General features: G+C 37.6%; 3 protein-coding genes across 5 annotated transcripts in view; 1 reads left to right on the top strand and 2 right to left on the bottom strand.

Annotated features, from left to right (window-relative positions):
- The window catches only part of LOC107655580 (YY1-associated factor 2), a 12,930-nt gene extending 6,010 nt beyond the window's left edge, over nt 1–6,920 (bottom strand). The window contains exons 1-2 of the mRNA XM_016443105.1: nt 6,801–6,920; nt 6,383–6,508 (exon numbers count right to left, since the gene is read on the bottom strand). Of these exons, the coding sequence (XP_016298591.1) occupies nt 6,383–6,508; nt 6,801–6,826 (152 nt within the window). The 5' untranslated portion in view covers nt 6,827–6,920. The remainder of the gene's footprint in view (nt 1–6,382; nt 6,509–6,800) is intronic.
- A 1,139-nt stretch (nt 6,921–8,059) lies between these two features.
- zcrb1 (zinc finger CCHC-type and RNA binding motif 1) lies at nt 8,060–11,192 on the bottom strand. 2 transcript variants are annotated; one of them, XM_016443103.1, is made up of 8 exons: nt 11,080–11,192; nt 10,835–10,933; nt 10,444–10,472; nt 10,229–10,340; nt 10,037–10,144; nt 9,776–9,885; nt 8,713–8,785; nt 8,060–8,610 (listed from the first exon to the last, which is right to left on the bottom strand). In XM_016443103.1, the coding sequence occupies exons 1-8, from the start codon at nt 11,080–11,082 to the stop codon at nt 8,470–8,472; spliced, it is 675 nt and encodes a 224-aa protein (XP_016298589.1). In that variant the 5' UTR covers nt 11,083–11,192; the 3' UTR covers nt 8,060–8,469. The 2 variants fall into 2 exon arrangements, with proteins under 2 accessions (XP_016298589.1, XP_016298590.1); XM_016443104.1 differs by having other exon boundaries at nt 8,061–8,610; nt 11,042–11,191.
- Nucleotides 11,193–11,409: 217 nt separating this feature from the next.
- The window catches only part of LOC107655578 (periphilin-1-like), a 16,887-nt gene continuing 12,001 nt past the window's right edge, over nt 11,410–16,295 (top strand). For both annotated transcript variants that reach the window (XM_016443102.1, XM_016443101.1), the window contains exons 1-5: nt 11,410–11,572; nt 12,187–12,235; nt 12,521–12,585; nt 12,717–12,926; nt 13,253–13,320. In XM_016443102.1, the coding sequence (XP_016298588.1) occupies nt 12,235; nt 12,521–12,585; nt 12,717–12,926; nt 13,253–13,320 (344 nt within the window). In that variant the 5' untranslated portion in view covers nt 11,410–11,572; nt 12,187–12,234. The remainder of the gene's footprint in view (nt 11,573–12,186; nt 12,236–12,520; nt 12,586–12,716; nt 12,927–13,252; nt 13,321–16,295) is intronic.

Below are 16,295 nucleotides of genomic sequence, written 5' to 3'. Positions count from 1 at the left end.
GCGCTTCCGGTCGTGCGTATGTGGGGTAAAGCAGCGCTGTTTTATCATACTAGATACGTTTGAAAGTTCTGTTATAATAATTAGTTTGTGGCAATTTTTATTTCAGTTTTAGGTACATGGTATATAAATAAATAGAAATAAAATGCAAATAGATTGCAATAACACTATCATACTAATTAACACATTAACTTTGGCAGCCCTAAAAAAATAGACTGACAATAAAAACTGAAGAGAGAGAATATATAGATAAATCATATATATATATAAATCATGATAAAAATACATTTAAAACACCAGATCCAGATTGAACCTATGGATGTAAATGGCCAATCAGAAATTGCTAGAACAGCCCTTCTTGTCCTACTGTTGTCTGTTAGTAGAATACTGTATTGCTGTTGTCATTTCAAGTTGTTGCACCACTAATTAACAACCTGACAGCTGCGGCAATTACAGATTATATCTAGGCCTATGAGCTGAACTAACCTATACTGATCTCCGATCAGAGCTCAGGGTGAAGTCCCATCAGTAGCGTGGCGTTTAGAACGACAGGGATGCACCGTGAGCGTTGCTCTAATGTCAAGAACAACAGCTGTTACACCAAAACCAGTCCACAACAGAGCAGTATGAAGGCCAGCATCGCTGCCGTCTGCTTTGCCAACACACACAGTGATTTTAAAAACAGCTTCTCAGTATCTGTGCGCTGGTGCAATGTTTACGCTTTCATCCATTACCCCCGGGTGCTTTGGGAATAGCTAATGAAGTTACACATTGTGAAATTAGGACATCTAGAGCCTTAAAGCATGGCAGCCAAGAACCGGTCATTAGCATTGATCCCGAGCCCAAGGCAAGTGAAAACAGCCATTATTAGTTGTTGTTAGCTGTCTGCCTGCCTCGCTCTCTGCTGCATGTCAAGACCTGGCTGCTTGCTGTGGACTCTTAACACCCTTCACACTCAGCGCTGTTAGTAAATCAATCGATCACTTTGTGATGTATTTCCTCTGTGCCAGACAGAGCAAATCGGCATTAACATTGCTGATCCTGCTTATTTTTGAACATTTGTCATGAGGGAGAGAGAGATTTTGTGAAATTACTCAGTCATTAGTCACTATCCGTCTCACACATACGTGTTGCAACTACGCTTTATGTAATCCGTGCTATTAGTTTATTTATCCTTTACAGTAATGCAAAAAGGCAAAGTAAGCCAGTTAATATTAGATTTATTTTGCAATAATGACAATAATTAAATTTTCTTAATAAAATGTTTAATGTTTTAATTATATTTTTATGATGTGTAAACCAATTCAGTCAATAAAGGGATTCACTGCTAATCTAATAATTAATTGTATTATGTTATGGCTGATAACTTACAAATTGCAGATTAATACAATTTTATACTATTCTGTAAAACACAAACTAAAACAATTTAAATCAGACCATAACATCAATTTAGGCAACACAACATTACAATGTACAGTATGAAAATGGATATTCGTTTTGAGATTTGCAAAATATTAGTGATATTAAATTAGTGTTTAATGTAAAAATAGAAGAAACTAGCATGTGGAATCAAATATACAATATATGTTTAATATCGAAATAAAAAAAACAATTCTAATAACGAATATGGTACCAATATATATTGCGTATTCTTAGCAAAATATCACTGAAGTCTCTCACACTAAAACTTAGACTCTCTTACCTAATTTTTTAAAGTCAGTTTCCTTGTTAAATAAAGCCAACGTATTGAATTTCATCATAAAATCACATTGATGTCAGCTATTACATTAAACAGTTACCAAATGTGTCTACAAAGGCATCTTCTTTTGCAGAAGTGCACAAACAAAAAAAATTTCCCACATTACTATGCTAAATCAGAAGGACACGAGGGCTGCGTTCTCTCCTCTGAGCCAAGAGTCTCTCAGATGTGTTCATATCTGCATGTTTGTATAATGGCATAATGACTGTACCGGGGAGACTTGTGTACTCATGGGCTTGAGTGATGGGAGGGGACACCATGATTAATGCACTACACTGTGTGAACATGCAGTCTCCATACTGCTCCTTCCTTCGCTCCACTGCCAAGCCCCCTGTTTGACAGATGGCCCTCTGCCTCCCACCGTCCCACCTCTCCACGCTGTTTTCGGTTCTTTCCAAGCGTCTGAATTTCCTTTAGCTGCTTTTCAAAATCCCACACTGCAGTTCCACATTGCTTCTCCCTCGCTTCGGTATCCAGCTTTCTCTCCTTTCATTAAAGGCCCATAACGGTCTGAATCAAAATGAGGTCAACCCGTTTGAGACGGTACGGGCATGCGCCTTCGCATGCTTTTGCAAACTATACGCAAAATTTCTCTAATAAATGACAACAGGCTCTTGTAATTACTGAATAATGTGGATGTTTTATGTGGCTTTTTGTTTATTTGGCAGAGGCATGCTGGGAACGCTTCCTCAGACTGCATTAGTTTCGCCTTTTTGGGCAAAGAGACGAGAACTCGCAGTGCAGCGCTCTGGGTTTCTGCACACACACAATTAGAGAGGATTTCACATGCTGCTCAACTCTTTCAAATGCCACACTGTAGCAAGTGACTAGTCATCTAATAACCACACTATACAAGCATGTGAAAGCCATGGTATAATTTATATATAATAATGCATATAGCTATAAATTATGCAGTTTAGAAATAAGTCAATATTACATAATAATTATTACTATATTACTATATAATGCAGTTGTATTATGATACAAACAAATATAAAAATGTTTTATATATATATAAAATATAAAACTTTTTTTTTCTAAGGCTTCTTTAAGACCCATTGACTAGTTGGTTTTGCACAACTCCACCATGTTGTATCGCATCGTTAAGCAAAAAGAAAATATCACTGTGACAGCAGAATATGACGTTTAGATTTATGCTTTGATCAGTAATCATTTGCTATCAAAATCCTCCGTTTGTCATCACCTCACCGACACTGACAGTCATGAAGGATGATGGGTCCAGTTCTTTTAGCGATACCCCTATAAAGCGCACAGGTTATGTCAACAATTTATAACCGACAGCCTTAAACTGGTTGTGACAGCACAAACGTACATTAGTGTCAAGTCAAATAGAGCTCCAATGTGAAACAAAACATAATACAGCCTTCCTTTTTCCAATCCGTCATCGTGAGAGGTCAAGTAAAAAAGTGTCGGTACACTGAAATTAGAGGTTTGCCGGCAGGTTCGGGGGGTCAGCGGGGGAATGGCCTAAAATGCTCAACGAGAAGCTATGCAGCTTCATCAATTAAATGTCAGTCTGTCAGCGCAAGGTAACAACTAGGTAAACAAATCTCTCTTCGAATGAGCAAATATAGCCAGAGTCAAAGCAACATTAAAAATCCATTCACTTTGGAACTAGTATTGCGTCATTTAAAAGGATAATTTACCCCAAAATAAAACTTTTGACATTTTTTACTCTCCTGTTGTTCCAAACCTGTATGACTTTCTGCGAAACACAAAATAATTTATTTGAAGACTGTTTTGCCTGGTTTTGTCCTTACAATGCAAGTCAATGGGGTCCAAAACAACACTCTCTATTGTGGGCTCTAATTGACGTTCAAATACATTTTTTTTTTCAAAACATTTTGCTTAAAAACAATGTCTTTTAACCCAAATTAAATATATGATGAGATGCCCAACAAACATGCTCTGAAATAACCCTTGTATCAATCAGTCAGGCTCAGCTAAATCATAGTCTTATAAAACATTCATTTGATATCTGCTGCACACAACCGCAATCTAAACGAACACATGGTTGTCATTCACATCTGACGGCTGCTCGGGAAGACGACGAAGCTGAAAGCAGCAACCAACACCAATGCATTTCCTTTGCATTTACGCATACAACCGCTCGCCAAATGCAGAATAAAAGCAGAAGAAGAGTGAACAAGCAGCGTGTCAAGAAGCTCTCCTTTCTTCATAAATGAACGACCTGCGAGGATCACACAATCAAGAGGACATCATCATTAAACCCCATCATTTGTGGCCATCTCAGGGGCATTATAACAGGGCAGATGTGCAATCATGGGTTTATTTATGGGCATGGGAGTCCGTGTGTGTGTGTGTGTGTGTGTGCGCATCCTGATGTGATGATGCCTCTTCCGATGACAGCATTCTTGATTAAGCCGTTGAATGCAAATGAGTTCAGGCTGTCTGGACGCCAGCTGCTGTGGTGGCCTGGACGAGTGACAGCACCCCACCCCCACATAAAAAATCTACCGCCCTCTCACACGCAATTTTGCAGCACAAATGAACATTAGTTGGCTTTAAATAACTGCTGTAATAATAATTTAATTCAGCGGTGGTAATGGGATCTGAAACGCGAAAGATAATTAAGCCTTTATAAACAATCTCCCTAAAGAAAGATGATCGTTATCTGCCGCTGTTGTTGAGAGCTGAGGTCTGTCATCATTCATCATCATCTTCATCTGCTTTTAGTGTTCGTTTATGTTCTGAAACGCAGATGAGGAATGTTTTACTTCCTTACCTGATCTCATCTTAATGACATAAGGGAAATAACTGACTGCCGACTCAGTCGCTGACTGTTCCAAAACAGGATTTTTATGACAGATGAGATGAAGGTGAGAAAATACGAGCCCATTAAATGTCTTCTCTGATGAGGTCATTAGCGCTCTCTCATGGATCACTGCCACGGGAAAGATGCTATCTGTGAGACCGATACAAGCAGAGTAGATGCTAGTATTGTGCAGGACCCCTCATTCTCTAGGATTAATTGAAAAATTCTGAACTGATTCATCTTTGTATTCTTGTACTGTTATTTTCTATTTCGTTCCTATTTCTGTGAAACCTCCATTGCCAATAGTGTAGTGAAAAGAAAGCACAGCTCACACCGAAGTCACTTTCGAACCAAGCAGCTTTTTGTTGGTCAACACGGCGAAACTGATGACCAACTGTTGCGAAATCTAGGTGAAATCTTTCGCCCTCGTGCGAAATTCCAGATTCGTATTCATATGACTAGATTTTGACCGTGAAAGTTCAGCAAACAACGATAAATGTGACCATATCTTTAGAAACAGCATTACCTTAATGTTCCTGCTTATCCTTGACAAAGTTTGTGTTTAAGCATTAACTCTTTTGACACTTTAATCAAATTGCTTGTGATTCAGAATTTTTACCTTTCCTTAAAAACGTAACATTATACATATTACATTTGCCAGTGTCTTTTCATTCTCTCATATCACTGACACGTTTTCAAACTGGTATTTACCATCCACATCAACATATACAAGTCTTTATCCTCCAATATTCGGGATAAACAACTCTGAAGTTATCACTCTAGGTTTCTAATTTTCCATTTCAGGGAAATTTTGCAAACAAACAAACAAAAAAAAAATAATAGACTTTTGTCAAAAGAGTAGCGAAAAAAAGCATAGCACACAAAAGTTACTTCCAAACCACGCAGCTTTTTGTTGGTCAACGTGGAATATTTGCATAACCAACTTGAACCTGTTGCGAAATCTGCATGGGCAAATCTTTTGCACCAATGCAAAATTCCAGATTGCGCTGATTCCTATTGATATGACTCAATTTCGATGGCCGAACAGCCGTAAATGTCACCACAACTTTAGAAACATCATCTTCACAAATTTCCAGCTTAGCCTTGGCAACATTTGTGTCTTCAAGCATTAATTATTTAAACGTTTGTGCTGAATTTGAGCTTTTCCATAAAAATGCTTTATTTTACACATAATAATCAAACCACTGACATGTTTTCAAACTAGTCTTTAGCAACCACTTGAACATAATTGAAAGCATTAAATAATAATACTGATACCAAGTACAAGTATTTAACCTCCAATATAAGACATGAGTAGGTATTATCAGTAGCATAAGTGCATCCCTAATGCTTTTAGATAAAAACCGAGGAAAGATATTACAAATTGCTAATTTTAATGCATTTGATATGCAAACGATGACGATTATGAAAATATGAATGACTTAAGCCAATTTATTGAAATCGTTGTAGACTGCTAATAGAAAAATGTATGGCATCACAGTGGTTTACTTATAGGTTGTGTCATGCCTGGCTAATGTACTATAATTACAAAATGAATTGAAATTAAACCCCAATTACTTCTGAAATAGTCCACATTGATCAGGATATAATGAGTGTTTTACAAACAGAGCTGTTCAGTAACGTGACACTGACTGCGCACATTTGTCCCTGAGGTTATAAACATTGTATTAACTGTGTAATTATTAATACACACAAGACAAATGGCTGTCTCAAACCCTAACGATAGACAGCGTTCTGGGGTATCGAATGAAGCCCAAATAGGCTGTGTAGGTAGGCAGCTCGCTAGATGTGAAGCAGCAGACACTCACCGCGTTGACGTTCCCTTCCTGACATCGCACATCGTGCATTTGAACGCTTCGGCGCTGTTCTTGAACGTGCACACGCTGCAGTCCCAGTAGCCGTCGTCGGAGGAGGGCTTCGCTTGGCGTTTTGGCCTTCAAAAAGCAAAACAGAGAGAACATCACATCTCGGACTGTAGAAATCTCCGACACACATATCTAATCCTATCCATACAAAGCGTCAGCCGGACGCCTGCGCAAGCGACTTGTTTTTTTTTTTACGAAATGACACTTTAGGTTGATAAAAACAGCCAGTCCGCCATGGTGGCCACTCTGTTGCGTCTTTCTCATTCAGGCGCGCGCTGCCTACTGGTCTGTTTCAAGCCTTGAGACGGTCTCGAATTTCTTGAAGCCACGGCTGTGGGAGTTTCTTTCTGTTTGCTTTTACCTCGTCGGACTCCTCTTGTCTCCCATGCTGCAGAAACTTTGTGCGAAGCGTCGCAGGCACAGCCGCCTCTCGCGCTCTGTCCTCTCTCGAGCGGCTCCCTTCCAGCTGTCGTAGAAACGCCAGCGCAGCGGTGGTCACGTGACCGGGCTCCACCAATCCGGCGCCGATTTATTTTCTCAAAAAGTAGGGTCCGCGGGGTTTATATAAAAGAGTTGTGCTCCCGCTTCACCCCGACCCCAAATCAACTGGGCGCAGAGCGAGTGCGAGTGAGGTAACTAACTGCCCTACTCTAAATGAAAGACATCCGTTCATGGCACTTTCCACAAATAGGGTACAACATGCCTTTACGAAGATTTTACCATGGTTTTGCCACAAATAAAGCCAAAAAAAACCATGGTTAAACTGTGGTGACTACAAATTTGCCATCGTTTTGCTACACTAATCATAGTTTAAACATGGTATTTATAGTAAAACTGTGACTATACAAATGGTAATCATAGTTTAACCATGGTATTTGTAGTAAAACTGTGGTCATACAAATGGCAATCAATACGCCAAAGAAACATGGTTACACTATAGTAAAACCATGGTTTTTGTAAGGGCAGTGCCTAAACTCTACAAAGTTGTTTTTATGTTTCAGCAAATGGTCTGTGACAACTTTTTATATGAGCTGTTTTGTTTTCTATTTATTTTCCGTAATGTTACCAAACTTTGGGTCTAAATGCAGCTTAAAACCTTGATTTGTGTGATTGTTTTGTTTGCCATTTTCTAACAACAAACATCAAAATTAAAATAAACTAACAATACAAAACAAAGAAGCAAACAGAATGGTTAACAGGGTTGCAATTTCAGCCTACATTAAGCTGTTGCACTACTGGGACCAAATATTGTTGTTGGAAATATTTCCCATTTTTCTACTTCCAGAAGAATATTTGCTAGATTTTTTTTCTTATAATAACACGTATAAAAGAGCTGAATTGTTGCGATTGACTGATGCACTCAGGTTTTAGATTACAGTTCAACAGATCAACCGTTATACCATCAGATATCAGTCAAGAAGAACAAGATCTTTGACTTGGGACAGGCCAAAATCTTATTTTACACATTTTAAGTTGTATCGTAGAAATTGTGCATAAATTTCACACATACATTTGCTAATGATATAAAGCAAAAAAAATTTTATTTCAAATATGCTGTACTTTTTGAGGTCTTTCTCACTGAGAATGCAAACACTTGTATATTGAACTTTCATAACTTTGACTTATATCAGTGGGTGAAAAAATGAGAGCTGAGGACAAAGGTGACAGGAAGTTATTTTAAAACAGTTTATTTTCCATGCTTCCTGGAACAATAACAAGAATGTAATTGTGAAATACACAAAACAACACTTTATTTACAAGATTTAAAAAAAACATTTTTTTTACAGAACTTTTCTGCAGGATCTTTAAATCCCAATACTACATACCCAATATTTGGAGGTGTAATTATCTGAATGAGGAGCATACAATGACAACAAACATCTCAGATGAAGGTAAGAAGAGTTTTTTTTTTTTCTGACTTTCTGCAACATAGTTTGATCAAATTAGAAATTCAGATCGGTATGTGACCTTCTTAATAGGTAAGAGTGGTTGAGAAGAGGCGATGTGTTCCGAACACATAGAAGTATGAGTCAGTCACTGAGCTCCTCCTCGTCACTGAAGTAGGCACTCTTTTTGATCTTGGGTTTGTGGGTGTCCTCTGATGTAGATGCTTGAGACACATCCTCTGTGACCTGCTTCCTTCTCTTCTCCTCCTCCTCAATGCGTGCTTGCTGATGATGATAGGCAAAAATTTATTTTTCTCTTTGAACCCTTTTTTACTAGGAATATTAATGTATGATGACTGAACTGTAGAGTATATAATATTCACTGACCTGGAAAGCAATTGCCTGACTTAAACTGTCCAGTGCTGGATCCTCTCCTTCTTCCTCACTGTCCTCTGGTTCTCTGAAAGAACAAAAGCAGTATATGTATTCACTTATATTATTTGCAATTTCATACATATAAAAGATTAAAGGAACAGTTCACCCAAAAAAATGAAAATTTGCTTTAATATTACTCACCCTCAGGCCATCCAAGATGTAGACAAGTTTGTTTCTTCATCGTAACACGTTGAGAAATGTACATCACTTGCTCACCAATGCATCCTCTGCAGTGAATGGGTGCCGTCAGAATGAGAGTCCAAGCAGCTGATAAAAACATAACTTTCCACAAGTAATCCACACGACTCCTGTCTAACAATTTAAGGTCTTGTGAAGTGAAAAGCTGCATGATTGTAATAAACACACACAAAAATACAAGTTCATAATGCATAAAAATGCTTCATCCAGTGAAAAAGTCCATGTTGTCCTGTTACATCAAAATCCACCAATATATTTGTTTAGAACTGTGTGGACCATTTTCTCTTGTGAACGGTGCTTGATCTGTGCATTTTTCTCTCCTAATTCAGATGAGACGACTTTTTCACTGGAGAAGGCAATGTTATGGATTGAAAACTCATTTATTTTAGCTGAAAGCAAGAGTTTAACATCATAATGGTACATTTGTTTATAACAAACACGCAGCTTTTCACTTCGTAAGATGTTAATTGATGGACTGGAGACATGTTGATTACTTGTGGATTATGGTGTTGTTGTTTTTTTCAGCAGTTTGAACTCTGGCGGCACCCATTCACTCCAGAGGATCCATTGATGAGCAAGTGATGTAATGCTACATTTCTCCAATTTTTTTCAGATGAAGAAACAATCTCATCTACAACTTGGATGGCCTGTTGGTGAGTAACTTTTCAGCAAATTTCATATTTGGATGATGTATTCCATTAAATGCATTAAATAAGTACAGAGTTTGTGCTCAAACAGCAACATTACAGACTAACTAAAGTTGAAAAAGTGAAAAAGCATAATAGGACCCCTTTTTATTCTATTAAGAACTGCTTACGGCTCCTCAGGCTGCTGCACCTTTTTCTTCTTTTTCTTTTCTTTTTTAGGTGGAGGTTCTCTCTCTCCAAGTAAATTTTTAGGACAAGCGTAACTCAAGTGCCCTTCTTCCTGGCGGAGACAAATAACATGACCTCAAAAATGTATAAGCAATATCATCTACACATTAGCAATATCACAGTGTAAGATTTAATACATGACCACCAACACATTTCAACATATTATCATTGAATAACCCTACATATTATGAATGAAAACTTACCCCACATTCATAACATTTGGATTTGTCGGAGTAGTTCCTCCTTCTGATGAATTCTGTAGCTCTGCCATTGTCGATGGCGATGCTGGCCTTCACCGTTCTCCCAAACAACTGAAAGAGTTCAAGAGCAATCAAACACTTTGGCTTCATGTGAACTTTTTTTTTTTAACTTAATGTCATGTTAAACCATCATACCGTTTTGTTGTTTAGCGATCGGGCGCAATTATGAGCAGACTCTCTGTCTAGGAACAGCACAAACGCCACTCCCTTACTCATCCGTGTCTGCTTGTCTTTGACAACAGTAACCCTTCAGAAAATAATATTGTGACTATGATCAGGCTATACTTTGATAGAACTATAGAGGTATAACAGAATCTACCCATTGCAGCCCAAAAATAAAGGATACTTACTTCACTACCTTGCCATATTTCGAGCATAACTGTGGGGAAATTGCAAGAAATATATACAAGTTAACAATATTTGTAAATTTACTTTAAAAATTCTGTAATGAAAGAATGTAATATAGGGAAGTGTGGTAAGATGTGTTGCTCCCTTATTCTAAGGTATTTGCACAATATTTGTTATGTGACCATATATTTAGAGAGATTCCATCAAAGTTTAAAGTGTGTCAGATGCTTCAGGGCAAGAAGTCAGGAAAAAAAATATATATATACATATGAAATATATTTGAAATGTATTTTGTTTATTAGTTTCACTTCTCACTCAAGTGGCTTAACCCACTCCCCCATATAAAACTAATAAAAATGGTCAAAAATGTAATTTTGACATACAACAGAGTACCTTGTGCAAATCGCTGTTAGTCAAGGAGAATGGGATGTTAGACACATAAACGGTGCTTTTGCTGGGCGCTAAACCACCACTCATGTTTATCTTTGATATCTGAAAAAGAACAAATGACATATTTCAAAACATGTAAAGACTCATAAGCAAAATGTGATAGTAAAAGAGCTTACGGGAAACATAAATAAAAAATCATTTCAGACTTACTTAATCGCCAGAATCTTATTGATTTAAAGCATGTTTACCATAATGACAACAACTGCATTTGTCGTCTCTGAATTTATTCAAATGTACGTTTAACCAGCGTGTAAATCCGATTGAAAATATCAACGCAGCGCGACCCGGAAGATAAAGAGAGACCGCTGTCGCAACATAACGCCCTCTGTCACAAAACAAATTCACAAAATTAATTGCTACTTATATAAATCAGAGAGACTCGTGAAAAGGTCTTAAAATGAAAATACGGTGAATACTAGCCTCAAATGTTTTTTTTTTTTGTTTTTTTTTTTACAGTTATTCTATTAGGATTGTGTGGCTTTATTTTGAAAAAAATATATTTAGTCTGAACCCGGAAACATTGTGTTTTTCATTGTGGCTGTGGAGGTTTGTTTAGCAACTGGCTGAGCGTTTCGCCACGTTTCGTCTCAAAATATTCTTATTTAACAAAGGTTAATTGGCTACAAAAGACAATTTTTTTTTTACATTGACAGGAGGTATGTCAAGCAACGAATGTAAACGGTATGTAAACGCTTATTTTGGGGTTACGCATGTGTTTTCAGTATGCATGCACACTGGTAAAAGACGGTATTAACGTTACTGCGTCTGGTTTAAATTAGTTTATCATATCAGTTTGTTGACTGGAGATGCACACATATGGGTAAAACATAAATCCATATAAATGGGAGTTGATCCCTCTTTGACTGAATTTAGCACGAACAACGCTGAAATGTAATCAGAGGTTCTTGCACGTCAAAAAAAAAAAAAAAACAGTTTCGACTACAGTGACCGTTTTAACTTAGTCTGATAAGTACAATATTGGAAGTAGATGATAATACTAGGGTTGTGCCTAACAACGCCCTCTACCCACAAATATTTTTATATTGAAAAAAACAAAAATGTTTATTATTATTAGTCAGAACAGAAGTACTAAATTGTAGGGTTTTCTTCTATACAATAAAATGTGATAAAGCCTTTGACTTTTCAGTTATTTTGAACACTTTTACTTCAGTTATTGTGAGCACAAAGCTGCATATATCAGCAATAATTATTGGTTATGGGCCATAAATAATCTGCCAGCTATAGGTATTGGTACATCCCTATTTCTGTTTCATTTACCTCTCATTTGTTCATAGATAACCATCATACAACTGAAGACATCTGCTTTCCATTCAGAAACTAAAAGTAAGTAATTTAGAGAAATAAGCTAAAGACTGATTAAAATAGTATTAATATTATAAAATGTTTATATTATTTTAAATGTAAATATGATTCAAATGTAATAAGATATCACTGTCATTTGTATTAAGTGTTTTTTTGTTAGTGTTATGCAATATTTACAAAGTTATTTATTGATGTTGTCATATATTTTGTTTTAATTTCATTTCATTTGATGTAATAATTCATGTGTAAGTGCCATATGGTTACTGAGGTTCACAGTCGATCTCTGTCCATGTTTTTATATCACAGTGGCTTTTAGGAGAGAACGAAATCTTAGAGATATTTATGAGGAACGGTTTCCAGCAGGAAGAGTGGTAAACACTATTTATTTATTCATATTTTTTGGTTTTATTTATGTATTTATTGGGGGGGGTTGGTCTACAATCAGATATTTGGTTTATGCTGCGAGACAAACGGCTGTGCTTGAGCTTTTCTGATCTTCAAGGGTCCATATCCAAGAGAAGCTCAAGGGGACAGGAGACCACCCTTCGGGCGGCCAGACGAGGACTACGGCCGTGGTTTTGAATACGATGGCTCTCGGTTTTACCCAAATGGTGCTCCTCGCAACTACCATGGAGAGGATCAGAGAGGTTTTCATGGAGACAGCCATCTCTCATTTCCAAATGAGAACAGGGGTGGACCACCCGGGCGAAGGGTAAGTATTAGAGATCAGATGTGTTTTTCTTATGTTTTTCAGATATGTCGTCTTCTATTTTTATTTTGTTTATTGATGACTTTTTTGTTTCTTTTTTTCAATGTATACTTAATGTGTAAAACTGTGTCTGCCTGACTTTTTGTTTGTTATTTGTGTTAGTTATAGGTATGTTTGTTTTAGGTATACAATACAACTATATATGTACACTCCTGAATGATTTGAAATGGGATAAAAACATTTTTTTTTAAAAAGATCAGATATGGAAAATGCTCAACAATTGCAATTGTATATCTCACTTCATCATATAATTTTGTTTTGCACTTTAGCAAGAAGACTTCCCATACTACAGAGGGCCGAGAGAGGAGCCGCATGGTGGGCGCCAAATGGACTTCAGGTATTTCATAACTTCAAAATGTTACAAAGGAAACGATGTATTCCTACATTTGTAATGGGTGTATTCTGGATAAATTAAGCCATCTTTTCTCTCTCTACTCTTTGGAAATAGTGACAGTGTTACGAACTTTAAAGTTCCAGGGGTTGGAACGCAACGTTTAGTTATTAATATTGCTGTGATGGTGGTACATTTAGTTCTGGAACTAAAGCGGTGCGAAAGGCCCTATTGTAGAAAGAACCAGGCACACAGAGCGTTTAACCCAATTGAATGTTTTAATTTCCTCAAGCCGAAGCCATTAAACAGTGTGTAAGCTATATACAATGCATGATGTAAAAACAAAAACGAAAGTAAGAAGAATACATTAAACTAAGGGGAAAAAAGTGGAATGAGGATGGCGCCAAATCAACAAAATTAATAAAAACCAAAATAGTTCCTAAACTAAGTTCTCAGAACCCAGAACTTAAGGGCCTTTCGCACCGCAGGAACCTTTTCATAGTACCAGAACTAACTGTGGAACTACCCACTTTTTGGCGTTTTCGCACCGCCGGAACTGGGTGTGATTTTAGTACTGGACTGCCTTTTTTGAGAACCAAATTAGCTCCTACTCCGGATTTCTATGGTATACTGAAAAACAATGATAAGCATATCATAAGTTTTAAAGGCTTTTATTGGCAAAAAAATATAATCTGTCAATATTTACAGTCTTGACCCTTGTTCTTCATAACCTCTGCAATTCGCTCTGGCATGCAGAATATTAGTTTCTGGGCCAAATCCTGACTGATGGCAATCCATTCTTGCCTTATTAGTTCTCAGAGTTGATCACAATTTCCTTGCATGTGAGGCCATTTGGATGCAAAGCGATGATGGCTGCACGTGTTTCTTTGGAGGTAACCATTGCTAAGAAGAACACAATGATTGGAAGCGTTTCTTCCCTCCATCAGTCTGCTCTTACAATCTATTTAGTATGATAGTGATTTTACCTGACAAGTACTCATTCACATTTTCACATGTGCTGCTGATATCACTCTACACAATAATCTAGAAACAATGTGAATGAACACCACAACTGCTTAAGCTGCAAACTTTGCAAAACACAAAATTTCTGTCATTGCCAAAACGTTTGGCCATGACTGTACACTAACTACAAACAAAAAAATACAAAGGAGGCGCTCACCTCTTACCTAGTGTGTCTAACACTTGTTAGCTGCGGGCAGTATGTATCCTAGGTCGCGCGATACGCTAACCTGTTCCCCATTGAGTGAGTGAGTGAGTGAGTGAGTGAGAGAGAAAAGTCATTTTTGGCCCATTCTTACCATTTGGTGGCGCTTTTGTAATTAGAACTTAGACAGTGAATCATGCTCCTTTAAGCCTCTCATCTTATTAAAATCAGGCATTCCCAAGATTCAGTTTTGAATAATGTCCTTTATATGGTTTTATAAAGCATTTTCTCGCTAATTCGAATAATCGTGCTTGTCCAACATGCTTTAAAGTACCTGTTTTGACCTTTTCAGTGCTTTAATCTGTCGTGATTGGTAGTGAGAGGTTAACCTTTTTTTGGCTTGGGGTAATATCCTGGCTTCAGTAAAGACAGACATGTGGTAATTTGCTCTGTTAGTCCAGGGCAGACAGGGTCACCTGCACTTCAAACAGATGTGACGGTCATTAAAGTTTTGCGAGGTCACTGTGTGCGGATACATTGTCGTGTGTGTTTGTGAGAGGGGAACCTGGCTAGGGTTCAGGCCAGGGTCACTCGGACCAGGTGCCTGTGATTCTTTTACGTCCTCCCTCTCGCCTGTGTGGCAGGCCGTATATAAGTGGCACGTAATCGGCCTGCGCGACCGGAGGGCCCTGGCAGGGAAAGCGAGTCGAGGGGGAGCAGAGTAAACTGAAGGGGGTTTTACTGCCGCTAGAACAGATGTGTGTTAATTAATGTCTTGGTTGCGGGCAGACTCGGCAAAGCTGCGGTGCTGCTCTGTTAGGCAGCGCTGCAACTTTTTACAAGCCTCATTTTGCCCTCCTCTTTGTGCAGTTTATATTGAGTTGCTTTTTACAAGCAGGATGTGAAGCCTCTGGCTTGGTCCTTGCACAAATAGGTAAAGTCTTAAATGAAGCAGAGCCCAGTGTGGAAACTAGTTTAAGAGAATCTCCTCTGTGTCATCAGGACCAGTGTACCAGAATGTATTCTGTCCCTGCTTTTCTGAAGATTTATTAACCAATAAAAGTCTTTTAACACAGCAAGTGATACTTTATCCAAAAAATTATTTTTTTCATACATTGGTCCAATGTTGTTTTGAACCTCACTGATTTTCATAATATGGACAAAAACAATTAAAACATCCTTCAAAATATAATATTTTGTCTTACATAAGAAAGTCAGTCATATGTGTTATGAAAATGTGTATGATACATATGAAAAGATGATCAACGATCAATGACCGTCACAGTCCTGAGGCCGGTGGAAATACCACGTCTCCTCTCCCTTGACCCTTCCTTCATCTCAATACACTCAGCATCTGACCCTACAGGGCATGGTTCATATAAACAAGTGTCTTAAGATTAACAGATTGTCCCCCCCTTTTAGCCCCTTCTTAACCTGTCAGAGGACTATAGACAACCATTTAAACCATTTTTGCTTTGATTTAGCTTTTCTTAATTTTGCTTAATTTAGTCAATGTTGGTCTAGTATATATTTTAAAAAATATTTAATAATAAGAGACATTGTGAAATATTGTTACAATAAGTTCTCTTTTCTCTTTTAATATATTTTCAAATTGAATTATTCCTGTGATTGCAAAGCTGAATTTGATTTTTACTTTTTTGCCATCTTATTTATTTTTTATTACTCTTATTATTTTTTTTTTGTGACGTGACATGTGGCCAAGTATGGTGACCCATACTCGGAATTAGTGCTCTGCATTTAACCCATCCAAAGTGCACACACACAGCAGTGAACACACACACACCGTGAACACACA

The sequence above is a fragment of the Sinocyclocheilus anshuiensis genome, unplaced genomic scaffold (genome assembly GCF_001515605.1).
Source record: "Sinocyclocheilus anshuiensis isolate Anshui unplaced genomic scaffold, SAMN03320099.WGS_v1.1 scaffold916, whole genome shotgun sequence".
Lineage (NCBI taxonomy): Eukaryota > Metazoa > Chordata > Actinopteri > Cypriniformes > Cyprinidae > Sinocyclocheilus > Sinocyclocheilus anshuiensis.
Note: the sequence above shows the minus strand (reverse complement) of the source record. Positions and strands in the feature narration are given on the sequence as shown.

What these genes read in the sequence shown, in the direction of transcription:
- zcrb1 (XM_016443103.1), bottom strand. An exon ending in GATCGCTAAACAACAAAACG is followed by an intron (nt 10,145 to 10,228) that starts GTATGATGGTTT and finishes GAACTCTTTCAG; the next exon opens with TTGTTTGGGAGAACGGTGAA. An exon ending in CCAAATGTTATGAATGTGGG is followed by an intron (nt 9,886 to 10,036) that starts GTAAGTTTTCAT and finishes TGTCTCCGCCAG; the next exon opens with GAAGAAGGGCACTTGAGTTA.